The following is a 24039-nucleotide window of genomic DNA, read 5'->3' on the forward strand; positions in this document are numbered from 1 at the left end:
GTCAAAATAAATTGTGACAATTAAAGTAAGACGGATTGAATGAGTCACGTACGATATGACAGGATTAATGTTACTTTTAATCTCATGTTAGTACAATGTCTATACAAATATTTATTTATACGGTAGATATGGAGATGTCCCTCCTATCACATGAGAGATGAGGATGAGGATCGAACCCTGGTCACACCGGGGGGAGATGGAGGGACTAACCATCCCTCCACTCCTTGATCCTCATGCCTATACCAATATGAAGTCTAAAGGTATCAGTGAATAATTATTATTGTTATTGTTGTTAATAGTAATTATTGACATACAATCCTAAAATATCACTACTAATTGCCGTCATTAATGAGAAAAACAATTATTAATAGAGACTTTTAATGATTTGACCTAGGTCAAGTACTATTGAGGTTAGAAACGATTTGAGAACACTAAGATTCTGTTTAGGTTACCTTGATTTCCTTATTCAATATGATTAGAACTTTTCTTACTTATTTGATTCGATTCAAACAAATTTTTTCTAATCCATCTAATTTAAACTTAATTTTTAAATCTAATCTAATTTAAACTTAATTTTTAAATCTAATCTAATTTAAACTTATTCAGTTGATCCATTCACATACGAGTGTACAACACAGGTAAATAAATTAGGATTACTGGAATGGTCCTAGTCAACCGACCCAATAGTGACCTCTACCTATACACGGCTTTATTAATTTCTAAACATCTAGCCATAGTCTTAAAATGGTACAGCAGGACACACACGATTTGGTACATGTTTATACACCTATATTCAGTAATTCCGATTTCTGACTTAATCACATGTGCAATAATTTCTCCTACCCTTCAATACTTTTTTTTTTTTTTTTTTTTAAAAAAAATTTATTTTAAAAATGCCGACATTTAATTTAACTTTTTTTAGTTATAATGTACGTTACCTTCTCTTTCTCTCTCCTCCATCTCTGACACTTACCAGTGCATCATTTCATTGGACTTAAAACTTCAACTCACTCTCATTGGAAAGAGAGAGAGAAACAAACCTAGACTTAGAGAGAGAAAAAGGCATGTAAATGGGATGAATGAATGGTTTTGAAATGCAGCTGGGTTTTAGTACCCTTTCTTTGCTGCTAATCCACAAGTTTTAGTAGTTGGTTGTGTTTTAATTTAATGTTTGGTAAGTTTTTATTTTTAATGTCAATCAACTTTATAATATACATTCATGATTTCATTTTTTTGGGTGTTTTTTCTGGTTGAATCATGATGATTGTATAAATGTATTTTTGTTATGATTTGGATTAATGGGTTGGTGTTAGTTTTGCAATTATTTCGAGTATTACATTTTGGGTTGATTTTTGAAGATCCTAATTGGATATCAATTTTATGGGTTGATGTTGATTCAAATTGAAATTAATCAAATAATAAATCTATGTTGCTCGGACTGAGTACCCATGTGGTATATGTTCAAGTGTCTAACTCGGCTATTTTGTGAAAAATTTCAATGGATTTGGTAAAAAATGAAGGCTCTAACTAACTTGGCTATGTTCCAATGTTGAGTATCTGACACGGGTACTTGAGATAAATGAATATTCCGAGTAACATCGGATGAATTTTCTTGCTGTGTGAATTGGATTTATAGCAAGTTAATTAGTTTGCTTTTCACATTGTAGATTGAAAAGTAAGGTTTGGAACTTGGAAGTGGTGTAATTTGCTTTGGGAGTGTAAGGGTTGATTGTTTCCTGGTATTCTGGCCTGGGAAAACCTTCATTACTGGTGTGGAGACCAGCCTCTAGCAAGGTCGAAACCCGCCGCTTGGCTGCTTGTGGCAGCAGTCATGGGGACCTTATTGCATTCAGAGTCGAGGCGGTTGTATTCATGGTGGTGGGATAGCCATGTTAGCCCCAAGAACTCTAAATGGCTTCAGGAAAATCTTAAAGGTACATATTTTCTACTAGATTGCTCAAATATGATTTTTTTGACATTGTTTTTTCTGCATTTTGAAATACATTAAGTGTAAAATATGTCATATTAACTTTTGACTTGCTTGTTGATTCATCGATTCTGTTGTTGTGTCTCTTTTATTTTGATGTGCTGCTCCTGTCGTGGTCGGGTTGCGATGTCTTCTATCATGTTTGATTTGAATAGCATTGAGATTTTTAATTTAATAACTGTATTTGAAGCTCAACTCAAAATCATGTGGTTACTGGTAATTTCAAAATCTTCAAGACTTTTTTTTCGTGAAATCTTACGAGCACTATCTTAGCTGTGAAAATCTCTTGGTTTTGTAGAGCTGGCATTTCAGAAGCTCTGGTAATTATTTTTACATTATATCTAGCCGATTTTAGTGTATGAGCTTGTGTAGTGATCAATATTGATATTCTGATGAAGGGTAATTCCTTCATTTTAAAATAATAGCAACACTTTTAGTTTTTGCAATATATCCTGACTTTTACCACATATTTTAGTAATTTAATGAAAGCAAATGTTATCTAGTAAAATGTTTCTGATTTAGTTTTATTGTATTTTTCATGATATCATGGGCAAAGTTGTGCAATCATGCTAGTCAAAGTATTGCAATTTTTTTGAATCAAAGGAAATACAACGTATCCTCCATTTCTATTTGATATTAACATATACTAGTTTGTGCATTTATGAACATAATAGGAGAGAATGTGTTGATGTGGTGAAATAAAGGTGGTAAAGTAAGAGAGATTGTAAAAAAGTTGGTATAAGGAAAATATAGATAAATTAAGAGAAAGTGAAAAGGTGCAAATATTGTGGTAAAAGGGTAAAATGTATTTGCCGAAAATAGCAGAATGCTAATGTTAAGAACTTTTAGAAATGGACTGAAATGAGAAGTGTTGAAATCATTCAGAAACAGAGGTAATAAGTATCATGAGGTATGCAGCTATCTTATATTCCAGTAGAAAATGAAGCAAGTAATATCTTGTAAACTCATGTAGATTTGCATCTATTTAATTTTGATCTAAAATGTGTCCTCCATGAAAATTCTTGTTTCTATGCTGATTTGTTGCACTAACGGATCGATCATAAAGGTTTGGTAGTTTCTTTTATCACCAATTATTTGTCTAAGTCATGTTCCTTTTTTTTTGGCCAGACATGGATTCCAAAGTAAAAGCGATGATTAAGCTCATAGAAGAGGATGCTGATTCATTTGCTAGGAGGGCTGAGATGTACTATAAGAAACGACCTGAGCTTATGAAACTGGTTGAAGAATTCTACAGAGCTTATCGCGCATTGGCTGAAAGATATAACCATGCCACTGGAGAGCTCCGCCATGCTCATCGAACGATGGCACAAGCTTTTCCTGACCAATTACCATTTGCACTAGCTGATGATGCTGCCTCGAGTTCTGAGTCGGAGACATCTGAAACACATCCGATTCGGTCTACATTTGATTCGGATAATTTTCAGGGGCACTCAGCTTCCAGTTCACAAGGCAGTGGAACCAGCAGGAAGGGTCTGAAACAGCTTAATGATATGTTTCGTTCAGCTGAAGTTGGGCCAGAAGAATCAAGTACTGCTGATAGTAGGCCTGAAGGTGGCCAAAATTGGCATGACAGTGGAACAAAAGAGAGGAGTTCAGGTGGCATTTTATCTCAGTTAACAAAGGAGAATCAGAAGTTGAAGAGCCAGGTTCTTAATGAATCTGAGCGAGCAAGTAAAGCTGAAAGTGAACTGGAGAGCTTGAGGCAGACCCTTGCTGAGCTTGAAGCCGAAAGAGATTCTATTTTCCTCCAATACCAGCAGATTCTGGATAACATATCTAGTTTGGAGAAAGATCTTAATCATGCCCAAAAAAGCTCTGGAGATATTGATGGGTTAGTGTCTGAAGCTAAGGTCGAGATTCAAGCATTGAGAGAAGCCCTTACAAAAATGGAAGCTGAACGAGATTCAAGTCTTCTGCAATACAGAGAAGCTTCAGAAAATTTAGCTGCTGTTGAAAGTTCACTTTCTCAAGCTTGGGACAATTCGAAGGGGTTGACTGAGCGGGCTGCTGACGCAGAACATGAATGTCAAAATTTAAAGCAAGAGGTTGCAACACTACAAGCTGAGAAAGAAGCTGCTGAGCTTCAGTACAAAGAGTGTCTAGAAAAGATAGCTGCTTTAGAGAAAAGACTTGCAGAAGCATTGGAGAGCTTGAAACTACTCAGTGTGCAGTCTGAAAAGGCCGAGAGTGAAGTAAAGTCCTTGAAGGAAGAAGTTGACAGAGTAATTGGAGAGAAAGATGAAGTCGCTCTTCGTTACAAACAGAGCTTGGAGACAATTTCTAAACTGCAGCTCGAGCTGACTGAAGCTCAGGCAGATAATATTCGGCTTAATTCCCAGATCTTGCTGAATACTGCTAAACTGAGGGGTGCTGAGGATAAGTGTGATCTGTTGGACAAAATGAATGAAACTCTACAGTCAGAAGCACAAAAGTTAGTGATGAAAATAGCAGCAGCAGACCAGATACTTTCAGAAAAGGAGACTGAATTGGAAAAATTGAAGACCAACTTACAAGAGGAGCACTCCCGATTTGTTCAAGTAGAAGCTACTCTACATAGTCTTCAGGATCTACATGCTCAATCCCAAGAGAAGCAGAATGCTCTAACATCGGAACTCAAAAATGGGCTTCAAATGATGAATGACCTTGAGATATGCAAACAGGATCTCGAAGAAGAGGTTAGGCGACTGAAGGATGAAAACCAAACCCTGAATGATTTGAATTCTTCCTCCTCTATCTCACAAAACAGTCTCCAAGATGAGATGTTGAGACTAAAGGAAGTCAAAGAGAAACTTGAAGCTGAGGTTAAACATCAAGCCGATCAAAGTGATGCTCTCCAGTTTCAAGTTCACAATTTAAAAGAAGAAATGGAGGGCTTGTACAAGAGATATCAAACTCTCATGTTACAAGTGCAGTCTGTTGGTCTAGATCCAGAATGCTTTGCATCATCAGTCAAGGACTTGCAAGATGATAATTCGAGGCTTAAGGATTTGTCTATGAAGGATATGAATGATAGAGAAGCTCTTGTCAAAAAGTTGCAAGACATGGAAGAGCTGCTTAAAAAAAATGCAGATTTAGAAACCTTATTGTTGGAGGTAAATGCCGAGCTGCAACGATCCAAGGAGAAGGCGCAGGCTCTGCAGGAATCTTGCCATGACCTTAATGAAGATAAGTCATCCATGGTTGCTGAGAAAGCTGCCCTTCTTTCCCAATTACAATCAATCACTGCAACTATGCAGAATCTCTTGGAGAAAAACACCTTGTTGCATAATTCCTTCTCAAGTGCGAATGCTGAACTGGAAGGTTTACGAGCTAAATCAAAGGGGTTGGAGGATTTTTGCCAGCTACTCTCTAGTGAAAAATCTAATCTTCTGGATGAGAGAAGTGGCCTGGTTTCTCGGCTGGAGATCGTGGAACAGAAGCTGGAGAAGTTGGAAATAAGATTCACAAACTTAGAAGACAAGTATATGGATCTTGAAAAGGAGAAAAAATCAACGCTTAGTCAAGTAGATGAATTAAGGATTTCACTTGATTTTGAAAAGCAAGAACGTGCAAGTCTTGTGCTGACAAGTGAATCAAGGTTATCAGGACTTGAGGGCCGCATCCATGATTTGCAAGAAGAAAACAAGTATAGGAAGAAGGAATTCGAGGAGGAGCTGGAGAAAGCTGTCAATGCTCAGGTTGAGATTTTCATCTTGCAGAAATTTATTCAAGATATGGAAGACAAAAACTACTCGCTTCTGATTGAGTGCCAGAGACATATTGAAGCTAATAAAGCTTCTGAGAAGCTGATTACAGAACTAGAGAGTGAGAACATGATTCGAGAAGTGGAAGCTGAGTTCTTGTTGGACAAAATCGGAGCACTGAGGACAGGAATCAATCAAGTTCTGAAAGCTCTTGAGATCAAATATGGTAGTGAAATTGAAGCCGAGCAAAATTTCGTTCCATGTATACTTGCCAGTATTAGAAACATCAAACACTCCTTGTCAGAAAGCAAGGATGAGAATCAGAAGATATTGTTTGAGAAATCCATTCTAACAACAATACTTGGGCAGCTTCATATTGAATGCGCAGAACTTTCATCCAGGAAGACCATCCTTGAGCAGGAGTCTCAAACATTGGCTCAAAAACTTGTGATGGTTGAAGATGAGAAACATCAGCTTCTGGAGAGGAGCAGGCAGCTGAGTATGGAATTAGATGATAGAGAGAAACGGGAAGAAGCCTTGAACGCTAAAGTGGAGGACTTACATGTGAAGCAAACACAACTACAAGGTGCATATGTTTCACTCGAGGAGGAAAATCTGTCTGTTTTCGACGAAAACAGTTGTTTGCAGGAGGAGTTATCGCACATTAAGATGGAAAAGAACATCTTAGAAGAGGAAAGTAGTTACATCATTGTTGAGGCCCTAGCTTTCAATTATCAGTCTATGATCTTGAAGAACTATGGTATTGAGAAATCTTGGGAGTTGGAGGAAGTTTTTGAAGAGATGAATTCCCTGGGAAAAGCTTTCAAGGATCTTGAAAGTAAATCCATAAAATTGGAGGAAAATCTGTTAGTTAAGGAAATGGAGAATGTGGCCCTGAAAGCATCGATGAAGGAGTTGGAGGATATGCAACTTGAACTCAGTGCTCGTAATGATCAGTTGAGACGTGAAATTTCTGATGAGAGGGAGTTGGTAAACCAAAAAGATAGAGAACTTTCAGAATTCGAGTTAAAGCTTCAAGCAGCAGATGATGTAAATGCAGAATTGTGCTGTACTGTTCAGTATCTTGAAAAGGATTATGAAAATTTAGAAGTTAAAAGGACAGTTTTACAGCAACAGATGGTTGAACTTTCCGAAGATAACAAATACCAGGAGAAGGAAATTGTTTCTCTTCGTGATGCTAATGGAAACTTGGAGTCTGAAGTAGGCAAGCTACATGAAGAGATAGAAGAATATAAGATAAGAGAAGTGATCTTGGCCTCAGAGCTGCATGAAAGGAGTAATGAATTTGAACTCTGGGAGGCTGAGGCAGATTCCTTCTATTTTGATCTCCAGATTTCTTCTGTACGCGAAGTTCTGTTTGAGAACAAGGTTCATGATCTGAGCAACTTATGTGTGTGCCTTGAAGATGTAAGCAATCAAAGAAGCTTAGAGGTTGAGACCATGAAACGAAGAGTTACCTCACTGGAAAATGAAGCCGAGGCTCTCAGATCCCAGCTTACTACATGCCTACCACTTATAGCCTCTCTTAAGGATAGCATTGTGTTGCTTGAGAAAAATCCACTCATGCAGTCCAAGTTACATACTACTGCAGAAACACAGGTATTGATCTTATTATTCCTTCACTTATCTCATGTTTTCTCTATACCTTATATTAACGATTGCTTATGGTCCTAATAATCTTTAATTTGTTATAACATTCTTTAATCAAAGTTTTGTTTCTTAACTGCTTAATGCTTTTGTATCTTATGATTGGCGTTTTGTCATAAAGGAATATTAATAAAATTAAGGTTTAACAGATAGGTTACTAGTATAGTGTGAGGTTATAAAATTAAGGTTTATCAACTTACAATTTTTTTATTGTTTATTTTTTTTTTGTTTCTTATTTATTGTTTATGTTAGCTGTCTAGGAATAGAATGCATGTTGCAAATTGCTGGATTGATAGACAAGTACATTGATATGAAGTAATATCTGCCCAATATTCTAACATTCATTGTAACTGACAGTAGACACAAGCTAACTACAAGTAGGCCTCTTTTGTTCAAAAACTATTAAAATTTTCAATTCTGCTATTATTCTTTTTTGACCAAAATCTTTGGCCTTTGACTTATAAACATCTATATTTATCATCTCATTTTTGGAAACTCTTTTTCGTACAATTCCTGTGATCTTTTGTTTACAAACTATCAAACTTTCATGAAAGACATTACAAACGGTTTTGTCTATGTAACCTGTCTAGTTTATTCATGGGACAATTGATAGGTAATAGAGTGAAGTCAATAGAAAAGACGCAAATAAAAATATACTACCTCAGTTTCATAGTGTTTTGAATATGTTTCATTTTTGTCCATTTCATGATGTTCTTAACATATCTACTTTATTACATTTTGACAAATCTCTTTTACTACACTTCCCCTCTTACCTCACAATATTTAGACCTTTTCACTCACTCTGTTACACCCACTCACCTTTTCCAATCCCTGGCTTTATCCAATTTTTTTTTTTTCTTTTTTTTTTTTCCTCTACACTACCCAATTTTTTACAGTCTCTCCTTTTCCTTAATTAGCAAACAGTGAATGTTAGAAACATTAGAAAATAGGATTAGTACATTAAATCCTTTGTAGTGGGTGGCCTATTCATTTGGGATGTGCAGTAATCTGTAATTGGTTGTTATTCAGGACGATGAATCATGAATGTACAATACTATGAATGATATTCATACATTAGTGTCATGTAATCAAGTAATTCCTTGTTGTACGTTAAAATATGCATGTCGAAATTGCATTAATTTGTATTCTTGTATACAGGGAATTTTGGACCAGACAGAAGAAAGTTCAGCATCTTCAAGTAGCTATTTTGAGCTGCGGAAACTGCAGGACAGAATCAAGGTGATAGAAGACATATTGCAAAAAGAAAAGGAAATGGTTGCCATGCAGGAACAATCAAATAACAATGTCAGACTTGAAGCTGCACTTAAAGAGATTAAAGAATTGAAATCAAGAATTAACTCTCACTACCAGGAGGAGCATCGGCGCAGTAGCCGGGTTTCCATATCGGAAGCTTGTGAAATCAAAACTGGGGAAGAGATGAAGGATATACCCCTTGACCAAGCATCAGGCCGTTCATTCCAGAGCGTCAGTAAGAGAGGCAGTGGCGGATCCGATGACCAGATGCTTGGGCTATGGGAAGCTGCAGAAGAAGACAGCTGCCATGATCAAGTGATCGGCGAAGTGCTCGAACAAGGAACTGATACCATAGAAGATGAAATTGTGAACCAATCTAGTTTGAATCCAACTCCGGAATCACAATTTGAGAAAGAATTAGGAGTTGATAGGCTAGAATTGTCAAATAGAGGTGCTCAGTTGACTAGAAAAGGAACGAAGAAAAAGGTCTTGGAGAGACTTTCTTCTGATGCACAGAAGTTGACAGGGTTACAGGTTTCGGTCCAAGAATTAAAGAAAACAATGGAGCCAAAGAAGAGAAGGAAGAAAGGTGAAGATGCTGATTACGACACTTTCAGGGGGCAATTACAGGACGTGGAGAATTCTGTCGTCCACTTAATGGATGTCAATGCTGAGTTGATTAGGTGCATCGAGGAGCGTTCAGTCACTACAGAGGGGAGGGGTGAGAGAATATCAGATGAGGCTGAGAGTACCTGGCAAAAGAGAGTCTCGGAGCAAGTACGGAAGGAGGCAGAAAATATCGGGAAATTAGAGGTAGAGATGCAGAGAATGCAGTACGTGCTGCAGAGGCTGAAGGACGAAAAGAAGAGCAAAGGCAAAGAGAATGTTTCCAGAAGCAGTGCATCAGTTGTGTTGAGGGAGTTTTTCTACAGCCGCGTGCGCAAGAATAAAAAGCAGAAGAAACCCCGTTTCTGTGGCTGCTTGAGACCTACAGCTACGAAAAACTGAGGCAGTCTTGTGAAGTATATGTTGTTGAGCTGGTTGAGCAATTTACTCGAGCTCCTAGAGTCGCTGCTCACTGTACAATGCAGGATCAGTCCTTTTTTGTTGGGATACCCTGCAATTTTTAGGATTAGAGTCAGGAAACATTCTGATCTAATTGTATTAGATTCTGAACAGCTTTTAATTCCTAGTTTATGAATGAGTGTTGTAGCAATTGAAACTCCCCTAATGTATGACTATTGTGTTTTCTACCCCTGATTTACGTACTAATATCATTGTTCAGTATATGAATAAAGGGGATAATGAACAGCCTAATTTATGTGTGTTGTGCTGCAGAAGCCTGTATTAGAGGTACTTAGTTACCTATTTATGAAAATTATACGAACTCATAGTACATCCGTCAATTTTTAGTTGCTACTAGTTATGGACTTCCGCGCGCGCGATGCGCGCGCTCCATTTGGCGAATCAAAATAGTTTTGCATAGCACTTAAGGTAAAAGTGTAATTAATTTGTTGAATTTTTACATATTATTCGTTGTATCTACAAATATAATGTTACTTTACATATGGATTAGTAATGTCATTGTTGTACCAAATTAACAAAAGATGATTTTATGGCCCAGCTATTAAGCTATTGATTTGTAGGTTGAATTGGGCTTAGCCTAGCTTATCTTAAAATTTTATACATGCTCAAATTGATAATATACATATTTAAATTGATACATTTGTACTTGATATCTATCATTTGTTTGTTAATTTTATTCATGTTCAAATTGATAGAATTATATTTGCAATTTATGAATTGTTTTAGCCGGAACTGATCAATGTGCATTTAGATTTGGGTTAAATTGTGTTTTTTGTATGGTTGATGCTCCAATTTTTCTTTTTCTCTTTCTCTTCTTCTCTCTATCTCATCGTCTTTCCTTCATAACCCATATTTCTATCTCTCCCATTTTTTATAACTTTTTTTTTCTCCCGGACTTTATCCCTTCTTCTAGCAAACCCCTTATCTATTTTGAACTGGTATCTCTATCTTTCGGCCCGCCTTATGTCTTAGCCCCTTTTTGTCTCTCTCTTCAAACCCTTCGCTTTCCTAGTTTCCTTTTTCTCTCTCGATGATTCTCTCAATTTTGGCCCTTATTTCTCTACCTCCCTTTCCCTTACTCTCCTTCTCCCCTTCCTCTCCTCCTCTATCTTAAGTAACTCCCGCCAACTAACCCCGGACTAAGTAATTTTTCATGTAACCCCTGTATGAACCCTCAAGTAACCGCTGAGCGAGTAACCCCTGACCGAACTCTTTAAGTAACCCTGACCAAATTACTCAAGTAACCCCTGATCAAACTTCTTAAATAACCCCTTACCTAGAAACTTGAATAACCTCTGACCGAGAAACTCGAGTAACCCATGACCGAGTAAATCCTCGAGTATCCCTTGATCGAGTAATTCGAGTAACCCCTAATTGAGTAATCGCTCAAGTAACTCTTAATCGAGTGAATGAACCTCTCAAGTAACCCCTATATGAACCCCACAAGTAACCCCTGGCCGAGTAACTTGAGTAACCCCTGACTGCATAACTCAAATAACCCTTAACAAAATAACTTGGGTAACCCCTATCACACGGTGTGGCTTGCTGCACCAAAAAGTTTTTGTTTGATAACATATGTTGTGACAAAATTGAGTTTAATTAAGTGAGAAAAAATAAGACAATAATCGAAAATTATAGGTTGCACTTACTCTCTATCTCTCTCTCCCTCGAGCCTTCTCCTTCGTACTTTATTATTATATCATACACTCTTTCTCTATCCTATCCTCTCAGTCCTATTCCCTATTTATCACTCTCTTTATTTCTCTTCCAACCCCCTTGCATTTCTCCTATCCCTATATATTTTTTTAGCCTCTCTCTATCTCATCCTCTTTCCTTCATAACCCATATTTCTATCTCTCCCATTTTTTTTTCTAATTTTTTTTTCTCCCGGCCTTTATCCCTTCTTATAACCTACCCCTTATCTCTTTTTAACTGGTATCTCTATCTTTCAGTCTGCCCTATCTCTTAGCCCCTGTTTGTCTCTCTCTCTTCAAACCCTTCACTTTCCTTGTTCCCTTTCTCTTTCTCTCGATGATTCTCTTTAAGCTATTTTGGCCCTTGTTTCTCTACCTTCCTTTCCCTTTCTCTCCTTCTTTCTTATCTCTCCTACTCTATCTTAAGTAACCCTTGACCGACTAACCCCGGACTGAGTAATATTCAAGTAACCCATGAATGAACCCTCAAGTAACCGCTGACCGAGTAAACTTTGACCGAACTCTATAAGTAACCCTGATCGAATTACTCAAGTAACCCCTTACCGAACTCCTTAAATAACCCATTACCTAGTAACTCGAGTAACCCTTGACCGAGTAACTCGAATAACCCATGACCGAGTAACTCTGCGAGTAACCCTTGACCGAGTAATTCGAGTAACCCCTAATTGAGTAATCTCTTAAGTAACCCTTAACCGAGTGCACCTCTTGAGTAACCCCTATATGAACCCCACAAGTAACCCCTAACCGAGTAACTCGAGTAACCCCTGATTACATAACTCGGATAACCCTTAACAAAATAACTCGGGTAACCCCTATCACACAGTGTGGTTTGCTGCACCAAAAATATTTTGTTTGATAATATATGTTGTGACAAAATCGAGTTCAAATAAGTGATAAATGATAAAACAATAATCCAAAATTATAGGTCGTACTTACTCCCCCTCCCCCTATCTCTCTCTCCCTCGAGCCTTCTCCTTCGTTCTTTATTATTATATCATACACTCTTTCTCTGTCCTATCCTCTCATTCTTATTCCCTATTTATCACTCTCTTTATTTCTTTTCCAACCCCCTTGCATTTCTCCTGTCTCTATATCTTTTTTTTAGTCTCTCTCTATCTCATCCTCTTTCTTTCATAACCCATATTTCTACCTCTCCTATTTTTTTCTAACTTTTTTTTTTCTCTTGGCCTTTATCCCTTCTTATAGACTACCCCTTATCTCTTTTGAACTGGTATCTCTATCTTTCGGTCTGCCCTATCTTTTAGCCCCTCTTTGTCTTTCTCTTCAAACTCTTCGCTTTCTTAGTTCCCTCTCTCTCTCTCTCTCTCTCTCGATGATTCTCTCCATTTTGGTTCTTTTTTCTCTACCTCCCTTTCCCTTTCTCTCCTTCTCTCATTGTGGTTGTATACACATAAAAAAACACTTACTCATGAACTAATGAAGATATCAATGTTTGTTAGTGATTCCATAGCTCAAGTTTTGGTAATTGTATCATAGATTCATGGGTTAGTATAAGTGTATAGCTTATCTAGCTCCATCATTGGCTCACTGCTGTGCTCGATGAATCTATTACATTGTGTTCCCATGATGCATATTATTAATAAAATAAGGCATGAAAATTGGCGAAATTAACTTTGTAAGATCATGATTCATTACTCAAGAAAATAGCATGAACTATTATTGATATTATACTATTATGTTATGATGCTCAAATTAAAACAAAGGGTTTTAGAATAATATAGGTACAAAAGTGTATCTTTTGATCCGATGGACAGAGGTTAAATTACAAGAGTTTACTTAATGTTAGAGGAATATGAGTACAATGCAAAAGAGTAGTAAGATTTTCCATTACAAATGCAAAAAAAATTACAGAATCTCTGTTCAACTCTTTTCGGCATTGTATCCCCAAATTTCTTGTTAACTTTTCTTCTTGTTGATTTGTTTTACCTACTTCCAATTGTTTTCTTGTGGTATCTTTGATTTTCTGTAGCAAGTTAAAGATTCCCTGAAACATAATGTAAATGATTAAATACAATGTGATATTTGGCATAAGATTTAATTCAATCTAATCAAAGACTAAATTTGTCTTAAAACGAGCTCTCCTGTATTCTTCAAACTTAAATATACATCTCGAAATGCAAATTTAGAGCATCTTTTGTCCTTGTCCCCACTGAATTGTTTAGCCCTCTCATTAAATTCAGCAAAAAAAGTGAAGATTGCTGACCACCGTCGACAAAGCATTACACAACAACCAAATCTAGGTAACCCAAACAAATTAAAATCAGAGAAATAATATGCAATAAAGTATGAACTGATCACAAAAACAAACATTGTCCACGTTTACGTTGAACTGGGCTTCCCCTTTGAATTTTCAATAAAGGTAATCTATAAAAACCATCAGAAATCCAAAATCAAACTTAATTTTGTTTAAACCTCTAAAAAATATAAGGATAAGGAGATTTGAACCCAGGACTATTTAACCATCAGAAATCCTTAATCAATAGGCAATATTTTCCTCAACCAGCTGGCACAATCTAGTCAACTCTTTGGACTACAAATGGGTAAGAGAAAAACATGTAGGAGCCATCAATAAAAATCATTAAATCGAAAAGTGTATATTTTAAAACCATGTATGATTGGCCTCTTAAACATCCTAGACTATGCATGTGAAAGGAAGTGCTCAATGCAACTATCACCTTATCATGCAGAGATTAAGTTGTCACCTCAAGGCTTAATTCAATTCTCCGATTTACAAAGACACGTAACCTTACAAACTAAACAATTTACAACGACTACAGTAGTACATATGTCTAATACTTCAATCTATGGAAGAGTTTTACTTCACCTTACAGTATCTATTATGATTTATAGTCTCCTCCTTGACTCAACCGAGTTGAGCTTGAACTCGCTCACAAAGCTCCATCTTCTTCCTCTTCTTCTCAATCTCCTCTTATGCCTTGAAATTCTACGAAGTAGAGCAAAATTACACTTAGCCATGATTTAATCCCACCGCATGCACCTACAGACACCAGAATCATAGCTTAATTAGTATCTTCTGCATAAGGCGAAAGGCCCTGAGAGCATACATGATACATTTACAGCAAACCAACAAGTATTTGCCAGTTTAACCTTTAGTATTACAAAGTCCGCAATTCAAATCATATAATTACAAAGAAGTTGAAAAGTGGTAAACACACAATTACTAATTTTAATAATATACTTGTATAAGAATATACGATAAAAATAGAAATTTATGACCTCGACTTTCAAGGGCCAGCATGAGCCACTGAGTAATGATCAATAAGCGCTAACAATAGATCTCCCACCCAAAAAATCTAAACCTGCAAAATTACCAACAATATAACAAAAACCTTTCTTAAATGCAAAAGCAATTAAAGGGTGAAAATAACCTTCAAATCTTCAAATTGTAAGAATCAAAACTAAACCAAAAATTAATTAAAAAAAAAATTAAAAAAGATTTCAACAGCATTAAAAACCAAAAAATCTCAAACTGTAAGAATTTTAAAGAAAACTTTATATTAAAAATACTAACAATGCGAAATAAAATATAAAAGAAAACTTACCTCTTTTAATTGTTGAAAAAGAGGTTTTCCCTGTCTTTCAAATTCCCTCTTTCAATTGTTGAAAAAGAGGTTTTCCCTGTCTTTCAATTGCTCGACTGTATCAAAGGCTTGGAATCGTAAAGTTGGCCCAAAACCCGAAAATCCATGAGCGACAAGTCGACCAAGAACACTGAAAATTGGATCATCAAAACAATACATTAAGTGAAATCGATAATAATTATTATGGAATAATCGAAATAATTTTTTTAAAAAGAAAGAGGATAGAGCAAATGGTACCTCAACTGAGCAAAGAGACCCTTCTTCAAGAAGGGAGGAATGCAACCCACCGAAAACTGAGCAATTCAGGAGAAATCAAATAAAGCAATTCAGGAGAAATCAAATAAAGCAAGTCACACTACCATGAGAACAATACAAACCAACTATTATTTTTCAAAAAAAAAAAAAAATACAAACCAACTATTAACTGCTGAACACTATTCCCATTCCCATGAGAACAACACAGACCAATTTAGACTCCCCTCATGGCCTCACACATACTGATATGCAATCAGAATTCATAAGCCACCAAGCAATACAAGTACATTGTGGTCATGCACCTTTCTAAATAACTGTGACTATTGAAAGTATAAGAGCATAAACCCAGTATAATTTAGCAGAACCTTAACACTTCCAAAATGGGCAGTGTGAAAATGGCAAGGAAGAGGGTGATTGAGAGATGGATCGAACAAATTGTTTGACAATTTTTCATCAATCAATCTCTCTTTGATTTGCAACATCAATCCGATATTCCGATTTAATAAGGATATATATACGTTGTTGGAGGTCCTCAAATATTAGACTTAAGTAAAACACTCCAAGTAGGTGTGTAATAAGAGAAAGTGATATCAAGAACTTTGATAACCAATCCAACTGTAAAGAAATAGCAACAACTTTGACACCCAAACTAATCAATCCAAAGCTGCTAGAGCTATGGACCAAACCAAAAAAAAAATAAAAAAATAAAATAACTTGCTGCTATCAATACCAAATCTAACCCCCACCTCCTATCAGTCATTAAACATATAAGCTAATAAAAAAAACATCACACATGAAATCCAATGCAACCCTTTACATTTAATATCCTAACCATTCAAATAATGTATGATGTACCAAAAAAGTAATAGACAAATGTAAACTAACCATACCAATAAAACACAATCAGCAATTCCAACTAAAACCTCGAAATCCCACTGATTGTTAACATTAGCTTCCTTTGATTCAATATTTGAAACCCCCAGGAGCTTCTTTTTCTTCCATCGAAAGATTTCAACAATCGAAGCTTTCTTCATTTTGATGGAATAGTTCAGAGTTGTAGTCTTACCATCATCTTCTCCACAATTGATCTTGTTTCAGGATCCAAGTCAGAAAGCTTACTGCTTTCAAGTTCAGCTTTCTACATATCAATTTCAGGCTCACCTTTGATCAGACATCTCCACCAATCCATTTGGTCATGCTTAGTAAAGAGAATTGAAATAGACTTTTGATCCTCTGAAGAAAAACCGGAATAAGGGTCAGAAAGATAATCTCCATCCTAACCATCAGAAAGATAACATTCCAAGCATTGTGTTTTATTATGCGCACAATTGTTTGTATGTAAACGACCGATTATAACTACCTCAACTGTTGGTATACCCTTTACGATCTTTAATTACAGAATTTCAGCAGTAAGAGCAAAATTACCCTAAAATATTCAACCCTAAACATTGGAAGAATAAATTAATCTAAAACGAAAAACATAGGTAGAACCGTAGAAGAACTGAGGCAGCACCATTTTGGTGCCATATTCCGGATTCAACCAACCTCCATCTATTTGCTCGCATGCCTATTCCAAGTTTCATCACATGAATTAGGCAGAACTGGTCTTGATAAGCTGAAATCCAAAAGCAAAACTCATCAGAGACCCTAAATCAATTAAATTCGAGAAACTAAAAACAAAATTAATCAATTAGGTAATCTATAAAAATCATCAGAATTCCTAAATCAAACTGAAAATAAAATACCCAAATCCTAACTATTTTATAAAACAAAAATAAAACACCAGAAAAACCAAAAGAATTCTAAAGCCTTATACCCCAAAAAAAATCCCAGATCATAGAAAAGGGAGGAGAATTAAAACCCTCTTGCTTCCATTAAAGAAGTCTCGCCATCTTGCTGCAGACCCAAAAAAAAAATCGCCAAACCACCTACAAATCTGTTCGAATTTCACAAAAAAATTGCACAACTTCAACTGATCTTGTTTCTCAATAAATCAAAGTGAAATTCCAATTCCACAAAACACAAACATCAACAACATTGATTATAATTAATGATAATCAAATCCAATAATCCCCATTTAAGCCACCCTTATACTACAATCTCCATTTTTGAACCCTTGCATACCTTGAAACGCAGGTTACCTCGAATTCGCGAAATTCGATGAAGTCATGGAGAGAGAAAGTGACAGTGATAATGATGATGAATCGTTCTGGTTCAGATCGAAATCCACCATTGATTTGCTGCTACTGCTGCTGTCGTTGTCAAAACAACCTTCATCTAATGATCAGTTACTTGAGGTGTAGGAGCAGGAGGAGGTAGATGACTAAACGCTCAATACTAAGGCTCAATACTACTAAGTCAAGCATCAGAATCATAAATGATTTTTTTTTCGAAATCTTGGATTTTTACTGATCAACTTTGGTGGTTGATTTATATTTCATTAATGCTTTCCTAGTTTCCCGTATTGGAACTTGTATGATTGAAACACAAAAGCCGATTAGGCCACATGTGCAGAGCAGAAATAAAACCATGCATTATCACTCTTCAATCAAACACAACTGCACGCGACATACAAGTTTACTAAGAAATAACAAACTAATGGATATAAGATTAGAAACCTGCACTGGCACAACATGAAGGCAGAAATCAGCACCTTGCAGAGCAGATTTGGCATCAATTGTAGCAATAAGATTTTCTGGTAGCTTATGATTTGGAAAGTATTTACTGCAATGAAACCATGAAAAGGTTAAATACAAAATACTCCTGTGGAGAGCCAAGTCTTTGAGCGAATCAAGCCAAGGCTTTACCAATTGAGATGGTTTTGATTAAAAGATTGACAAACATGAGGTTCACGCATGAGCATACTGACTTCCATTTCTGCTTTTCTATTTGCAACATGAGCGGCCATAGCTGTACCAAATGAGCCACCTCCAAGCACCACTACCTATTAATAAGGCAATACTAAATTATAAGTTAAAAACTATTCAAAAAAAAAAATATTATAAGTTAAAAAGGAATTACAGCATAGATTGCAAGTGAGACCAAACAAAAGAACGTAGTTGACAAGAATCAACCACATATACGTAGTATAATTTTTTACATAATTTGTACTTACTTCAGAAGCTACTTTAATGGAGCAGTGAAAACCCAGACGCTGCTCCAATGCGAGTAATGTCGAAAAGTTATTTGTAGGCTTCCTCAACTCAAGAGAGATGGAGATGGCCTTCCTCAAAAGATCGAGAGTGATAAGGGTCTTCCGTACTGCTAAAAGGTTTAGGTTTCCTGAACTTGAGGGGTGAATTAGCATGTGTGCATGGATGTAGAGGACATATTTGCAGCTGCCTTATATTGCCCAGAAATCTGTCCATAAAAACAAAACTCAAGCCAATTACCAAATTCAAAGCTCTCCAATTTCAACTAAAAACAAACAATAAAAACGCAAAATTCAACATTATAACCCAAAAAATCGAGAGTAAATCATTCATATGCAAACGAAAAGATCAAAAACCACATTTTCATCAGAAACTCCCAAAACATCAGATCCTAAAACATAAAAACTAATAAATCTCAAGATCAAATTCCGATCCAAACAATTTAACCAGCTCCAAATTCAATCAATTAGAATTAAACAATGAAAATAGAAGCGAAAACCCCAAATTGACTATACATAATTCAACAGTATAACCCAAATAACCGAGTATAAACCAATCAATCAAAAGAAAATGCGAAAATCAAAAGCCACATTTCACCAAAAACTCTCAAATCATCAAACCCGAAAACATAAAACCCAATAATTTCAAGATCAAATTCCCGATCCAACCAACATAACCAGCTCCAAATCCAATAAAAATAAAATCAACAAAATTTAGAATCAATTTGAAATAATACAAACCTAAATTTTAAAATTGATATTCGATGATTAATTACAAAAAAAAAAAAATATTACCTCTGAATTTGTTTCACTTGAGGAGAGAAAGGCCAAAAACCGCAATTAAAATCACCTCTGAATTTGCTTCAATGGAGGAGAAAGAACATTAGCCGCTTGGGAAACTGAGAGTATGCTTCAATGGAGTATATAAAATCAGAATTTGACATACCCAGAATGCAAGTGAGCAAATCGATCAAGAGATCTCGACATTAATTTTCGATCAGATTGAACCCTAAAATATTCAACCCACAAAAATTAATAAAATTGGTTTCCATTTTTTTCTCAAAATTAGATCGAAGTAAATCTGATAATAATTCACAAAGAGTAAATCCGATTTTAAAATGGAAAATTGATGATTGAAAATCAAAATCACATTACCTTGTAAGCTGCTTTTTTTTTTTTTTTTTTTTTTTTTTTTTTTTTTTTTTTTTTTTTAATAGACCTTGTAAGCTGCTTAAGTGAAGGGGAAAGCTCAGAATTTTCTTTAATGGAGGAACGGATAAGGCTCGAAAGCTGCTTCAATGGAGAAAAAAGATAAAAAAGTCACGTAGCTACAATTCAGCGAAATCAATATTCAAACATGAAAATCGAAAATGAAAATTGGAAGAAACAACGAATTTAACAAAAGCAAAATCGAGCAGAAAATCAAAAGCAAAAATTATTGAAACAGATCAAAATTTTACAAGAATTACAATTCGTTAATTAAGAGAAAATCAAAGAACTCACCTTGAGGAAAGAGATTGAAATCTGAGGTAAAGACTGAGGAGAGAGAGGAAAAGTAATCAACAGGTAACAAAACACCGGCTAAGCATTTTGGCAGAGAGAAATGGTGGGGAACATATCACCAACAAGCAAAAAAGCAAAAGAAAAGGAGCAAACAGATCACCAGCTAGCTTAATAAGGGCAAAATAGTAAATGTACTTTTTGAGGGGCAAAATTGTCATCACACTATTACTAAGGAGTTTTCAACTTGCCAAGTTTTCACTTTTAATAGTTATATAGATAAAGAGTATTATTTGTGAGATATAAAAAATTTCTTTGTTGCAACTACAAATTACCAGAGGTAGTATCACCTTTAGACTATAAGGGTGTAGGATTGGGCCATTACTATGGAGTTGTAATGTAGTAATGTATTTACATTGTCAATTAGGGGTGTCCGTTCGGTTTTCGGTTTGGATTTAGTCCAAATCCGATCCAATCCGAAATATAATTCGGTTTTCAATTTTTCAATCCGATCCGATCCGAATTTCTGTCTTGATCCAATCCGATCCAATCCGAATTAAAATTCGGTTAATTGGATCCGATCCGAAAATCCGAATTATAATACATTATTTTTTAGCTCCTAATACAATTATAAAAATAAAGCTTTTATACAAATAAAAGTCTTTGAAATAATGAGTAAAATAAATAGTTCAACGTCAAGTCATTAATTAATTAATACAAAGTCTCCCTAATTTATTTTTTGTAGTAGTAAGTATTTGAGCTAAACTTCAAAAAATAAAGAAATCCATATTTATACAAGCTTAATTTTACAATTCGGTTTTCGGTTTGGATTGGATCCAATTAGGGTAAATCTGATCCAATCTGAAAATCCGAATTTCCAAAAAATATCAATTCGATCCAATCCGATTTAAAGTTCGGATCCGATCCGAATTGATAATTCGGTTTGGATTGGATTGGATTTCGGTTTTTATTCGAATTATGGACACCCCTATTGTCAATGTATTACGTACAGATAAATTCCTAGTTATGTTTGATATGTGTTTAGTAGAAGCAAAAAAAACATACGTAGTAATTTGGATCAAATAACAAGACACATTCTATTCCTAGTTAGGTTTGATATGTATTTTCTAGAAGACTAGAAGCTAAATAAACATAATTTGGATCAAAATATCAAATAGCAAGACACATTCTATTTAGTTTTATCAAAATGCTCTCATAAAAATATATACTAAGGGCCTGTTATCTTCAGCTTAATTTTAGTTCAGTTCAGTTCAACTCAGCTCAGCTTAGTTTAGTAAATCAGAACAGGCCATAAGGCACTTATCATAGTTTCATTAGTAACATCAAAAATCCAATCATAGAATAACAACATTGTTAACATATAAATAATCTTGTTGGACATCTTTCAAAAAAAAAAAAAAAAAAAAAAAAAAAAAAAAAAAAAACATCTTGTTGGACATCCATATATATTTTAATGCATGCCTCGAATTAAATATGATAAGGTGTTCTAATTATATAATGATGAAAAGATCTGAAACTTAGATTCTTCAAAAATTAAATAAGCAAGAAATGAAATACTCCTCAGATGATCCAAAATGGTGTCCTATAAAAAAAACATCTGAGGTTATATAGTCAAATTTATTAAATTTCGCAGCACATGAAAATAATACAAGTACATGGCCAAAGTAGTAATGCTAAAAGTAACATTATTATTGGCACATTGACATTCATTTTATTACATTTGCTCACTAATATAGTAATAATCTATTTGGTCAAGGTCAATTTAATTCAACACATTTCTCCTCCATAAAAAAAAAAAAAAAAAAAAAAAAAAAAAAAAAACAATACAAGTTTGAAAACAAATGATAATTAAAAAAAAAATTTATAACCGAATTATTCGCATCAACCATGCTGAGGCTAGGTAGCAGGACCAGTAGTAAATACACATGCACAAACTTTAGTGATTACACATGTGGTGGAGTATATTTCGGCGCAGGTGGTGGTGGTCGCCGCGGAGGTACAGGCACATATGGAGCATAATTTTTTGACGGAGGTGGGGGTGCTCGCCGTGGAGGCACCGGCACTTGTGGAGCATTGTATTTTGTAGGAGGTGGTGATGGTCGCGGCAGAGGTGGTGGCCGCGGTGGTACACAGTTGCAACTTGGAGGGTGGGATAGGAAGGCCTTACACTCTGAAGAAGATTTTTGTGACATCCAAAAATCTAAACAATTATTCTCATCATTTTTATCCATAATCATTAAGCATTGAATCGGTTCTTTAGTAATGAAATTATTAGCATAAGTGAAGTTTTCCAACTTAGGCAAATTACAAATGCTGGTTGGAATTTCCCCATAAAATTTATTATTAGCAACATTAAGCTGCTCTAAGCTCTGCATTTTTCCCATACTTTCAGGTAATGTGCCTGTTAGATCATTAGAGCTTACGTCGAAAACGGTTGCTTGGTTCAACCCCCCAATACTTGTAGGTAAACAACCTTTTAGCCCTATGTTCATGAGAATAACCTCTTCGAGGGTTCTACCCATTTTGGAAATTTCTGATGGGAAACACCCTTTAAGGTTGTTGTTAGCTACAACGAGCACGGAAACAGGGGAGTTTCCGATGGTACTAGGAAGTGGTGAGGAGAATTTGTTATTGTTTAAGAAAAGAGCATCGAGTTTTAAGTTAAAGAGTTGAGGAGGGATTACACCCTCGAACTGATTGTAACGAATGTCGAGGAATTTGAGAGATGGAAGATTTAGGAAAACAGAAGGAAAAGGGCCACGGAACAAGTTGTTACTTAAGTCAAGCTCAAAGAGAAGCTTGCACCGCGAAAACAAGGAAGGGATATTACCGGAAAATTTGTTTGAGCTGAGGTGAAGGAGCGCGAGGTCAGGTAAAAGGTCGAGTCTATCAGGTAATGAACCTGAGATTGTGGCATGGTTAAGATCGATTCCTGCAACAGTCATAACATTACCATTTTCGGGTGCTGGTGCACAGAATACACCTTGGTAGCTGCACACGTTGCTGCCTACCCAATTTGAGGTAAACCCGAAAGGGTCAGAGGTGAAAGTTTTCTTCCATGCTTGCAGAGCAGTGAGTGCATTCTGAAGCCTAACACCTCCTGAAGATTGTTGGAATGTTGTAGTTCGATTGAATGATGAAGAAGAAGAACTAGTTTGATTAGATGACCATTGTTCAAATGATGAGCCATTTTGATTAAATGATGAAGATGAACTTGTTCGATTTGATGAAGATTGTTCAAATGAAGAAGATTGTTGTTGTAGTGAGGGAGTTGGGAGGGAAATTATGACAAAACTAGTAGCCCAAAGGGCTAAAATTAATGTTGGTTTTAAGTAATAATTCATAATTATAATGAGATTAATGTTTGGGATGAAGAATTTCTATGTTTGTGCAGATATATATAGAGGGAGTTTGTGTAACAAGTTTGACTTGAAATGTTAAGTACAACGAAAGCTCGCATGCAACAGAAATACAGAATAAAGCAAAATAATTATGCATATGATATAATATGTTTTCCCTATATCTTAGGTTTATTTTATACAAGTAAAACAACTGTAATTTATTTTTTAATACGTGAGTTTTCATTGTCAACTTTTCATTTTTTTTGAAAAAAATAAAAATAAAATAAAAATAGTTAAGACTAAGACAAAAGAAAACAAATCCTTAATAAACATGAGTCAAAATGAATAAACATTAATAGACTAAATTCGTATCACCTAATCAAAAGTAATTCCTTAAACCACTAACTAATACAAAGTAATAGATAGGGATGTAAAGTCGAATCCATAGGGAAACAAGTCTTTCTATTCCTAATTAATTATTATAATTTAAATTATCAAGTAACCAATTTGTTGTTGTAAAAAGGATTAAAATTACGGAGATTAAGAGTAGGGAGAAATCAATAATAAAAGGCCTAGGGTCACAGGTTCACCAATAATTAATATTGCGGGATAAAACATAACAATCAACAATTAACATTGCACAAATAACATGATTAACACGCTCTCACAATTTATTAATCAACATAGATCTAACAGGCTCTCGCAATTTACTAGATCTAAGTTCATATTGAAAA

General features: G+C 35.4%; 2 protein-coding genes and 1 pseudogene across 16 annotated transcripts; 1 reads left to right on the forward strand and 2 right to left on the reverse strand.

The window, feature by feature from the left end:
• Positions 1-959: 959 nt before the first annotated feature.
• LOC145607916 (protein NETWORKED 1A-like) lies at positions 960-9930 on the forward strand. The gene is made up of 4 exons (XM_081663512.1): positions 960-1174; positions 1668-1934; positions 3116-7311; positions 8518-9930. Exons 2-4 carry the CDS (start codon positions 1832-1834, stop codon positions 9619-9621), a joined length of 5403 nt encoding a protein of 1800 aa, XP_081519638.1. The 5' UTR covers positions 960-1174; positions 1668-1831; the 3' UTR covers positions 9622-9930.
• A 3223-nt stretch (positions 9931-13153) lies between these two features.
• On the reverse strand, positions 13154-20069 carry LOC145606616 (glycerol-3-phosphate dehydrogenase [NAD(+)] 2, chloroplastic-like). 15 transcript variants are annotated; one of them, XM_081662414.1, is made up of 15 exons: positions 19947-20069; positions 19599-19733; positions 19390-19452; positions 19239-19304; positions 18408-18652; positions 18100-18236; positions 17911-18016; positions 17109-17228; positions 16838-16907; positions 16183-16525; positions 15275-15330; positions 14999-15167; positions 14673-14755; positions 14260-14433; positions 13154-13419 (listed from the first exon to the last, which is right to left on the reverse strand). In XM_081662414.1, the coding sequence occupies exons 5-8, from the start codon at positions 18597-18599 to the stop codon at positions 17127-17129; spliced, it is 537 nt and encodes a 178-aa protein (XP_081518540.1). In that variant the 5' UTR covers positions 18600-18652; positions 19239-19304; positions 19390-19452; positions 19599-19733; positions 19947-20069; the 3' UTR covers positions 13154-13419; positions 14260-14433; positions 14673-14755; positions 14999-15167; positions 15275-15330; positions 16183-16525; positions 16838-16907; positions 17109-17126. The 15 variants fall into 15 exon arrangements, with proteins under 15 accessions (XP_081518540.1, XP_081518541.1, XP_081518545.1 ...); XM_081662415.1 differs by having other exon boundaries at positions 16806-16907; XM_081662419.1 differs by adding an exon at positions 17417-17569 and having other exon boundaries at positions 16838-17228.
• A 1838-nt stretch (positions 20070-21907) lies between these two features.
• LOC145607165 (leucine-rich repeat extensin-like protein 6 pseudogene) lies at positions 21908-23308 on the reverse strand (annotated as a pseudogene).
• Positions 23309-24039: the final 731 nt, after the last annotated feature.

This window comes from Chenopodium album, chromosome 23, assembly GCF_948465745.1.
Source record: "Chenopodium album chromosome 23, dcCheAlbu1.1, whole genome shotgun sequence".
In the NCBI taxonomy this organism is placed as follows: Eukaryota; Viridiplantae; Streptophyta; class Magnoliopsida; order Caryophyllales; family Amaranthaceae; genus Chenopodium; species Chenopodium album.

Excerpts from the sequence above, each read along its gene's own strand:
- LOC145607916 (XM_081663512.1), top strand. The coding sequence starts at position 1,832 with ATGGGGACCTTATTGCATTCAGAGTCGAGGCGGTTGTATTCATGGTGG. Across the intron at positions 1,935-3,115 it reads GCTTCAGGAAAATCTTAAAG|ACATGGATTCCAAAGTAAAA; the intron begins GTACATATTTTC and ends TTTTTTGGCCAG. Across the intron at positions 7,312-8,517 it reads ATACTACTGCAGAAACACAG|GGAATTTTGGACCAGACAGA; the intron begins GTATTGATCTTA and ends TCTTGTATACAG.
- LOC145606616 (XM_081662411.1), bottom strand. The coding sequence starts at position 18,599 with ATGCTAATTCACCCCTCAAGTTCAGGAAACCTAAACCTTTTAGCAGTA. Across the intron at positions 18,017-18,099 it reads AATCAAAACCATCTCAATTG|TAAATACTTTCCAAATCATA; the intron begins GTAAAGCCTTGG and ends GTTTCATTGCAG. Across the intron at positions 16,526-16,805 it reads CGGAATATGGCACCAAAATG|AGGATCAAAAGTCTATTTCA; the intron begins GTGCTGCCTCAG and ends GTTTTTCTTCAG.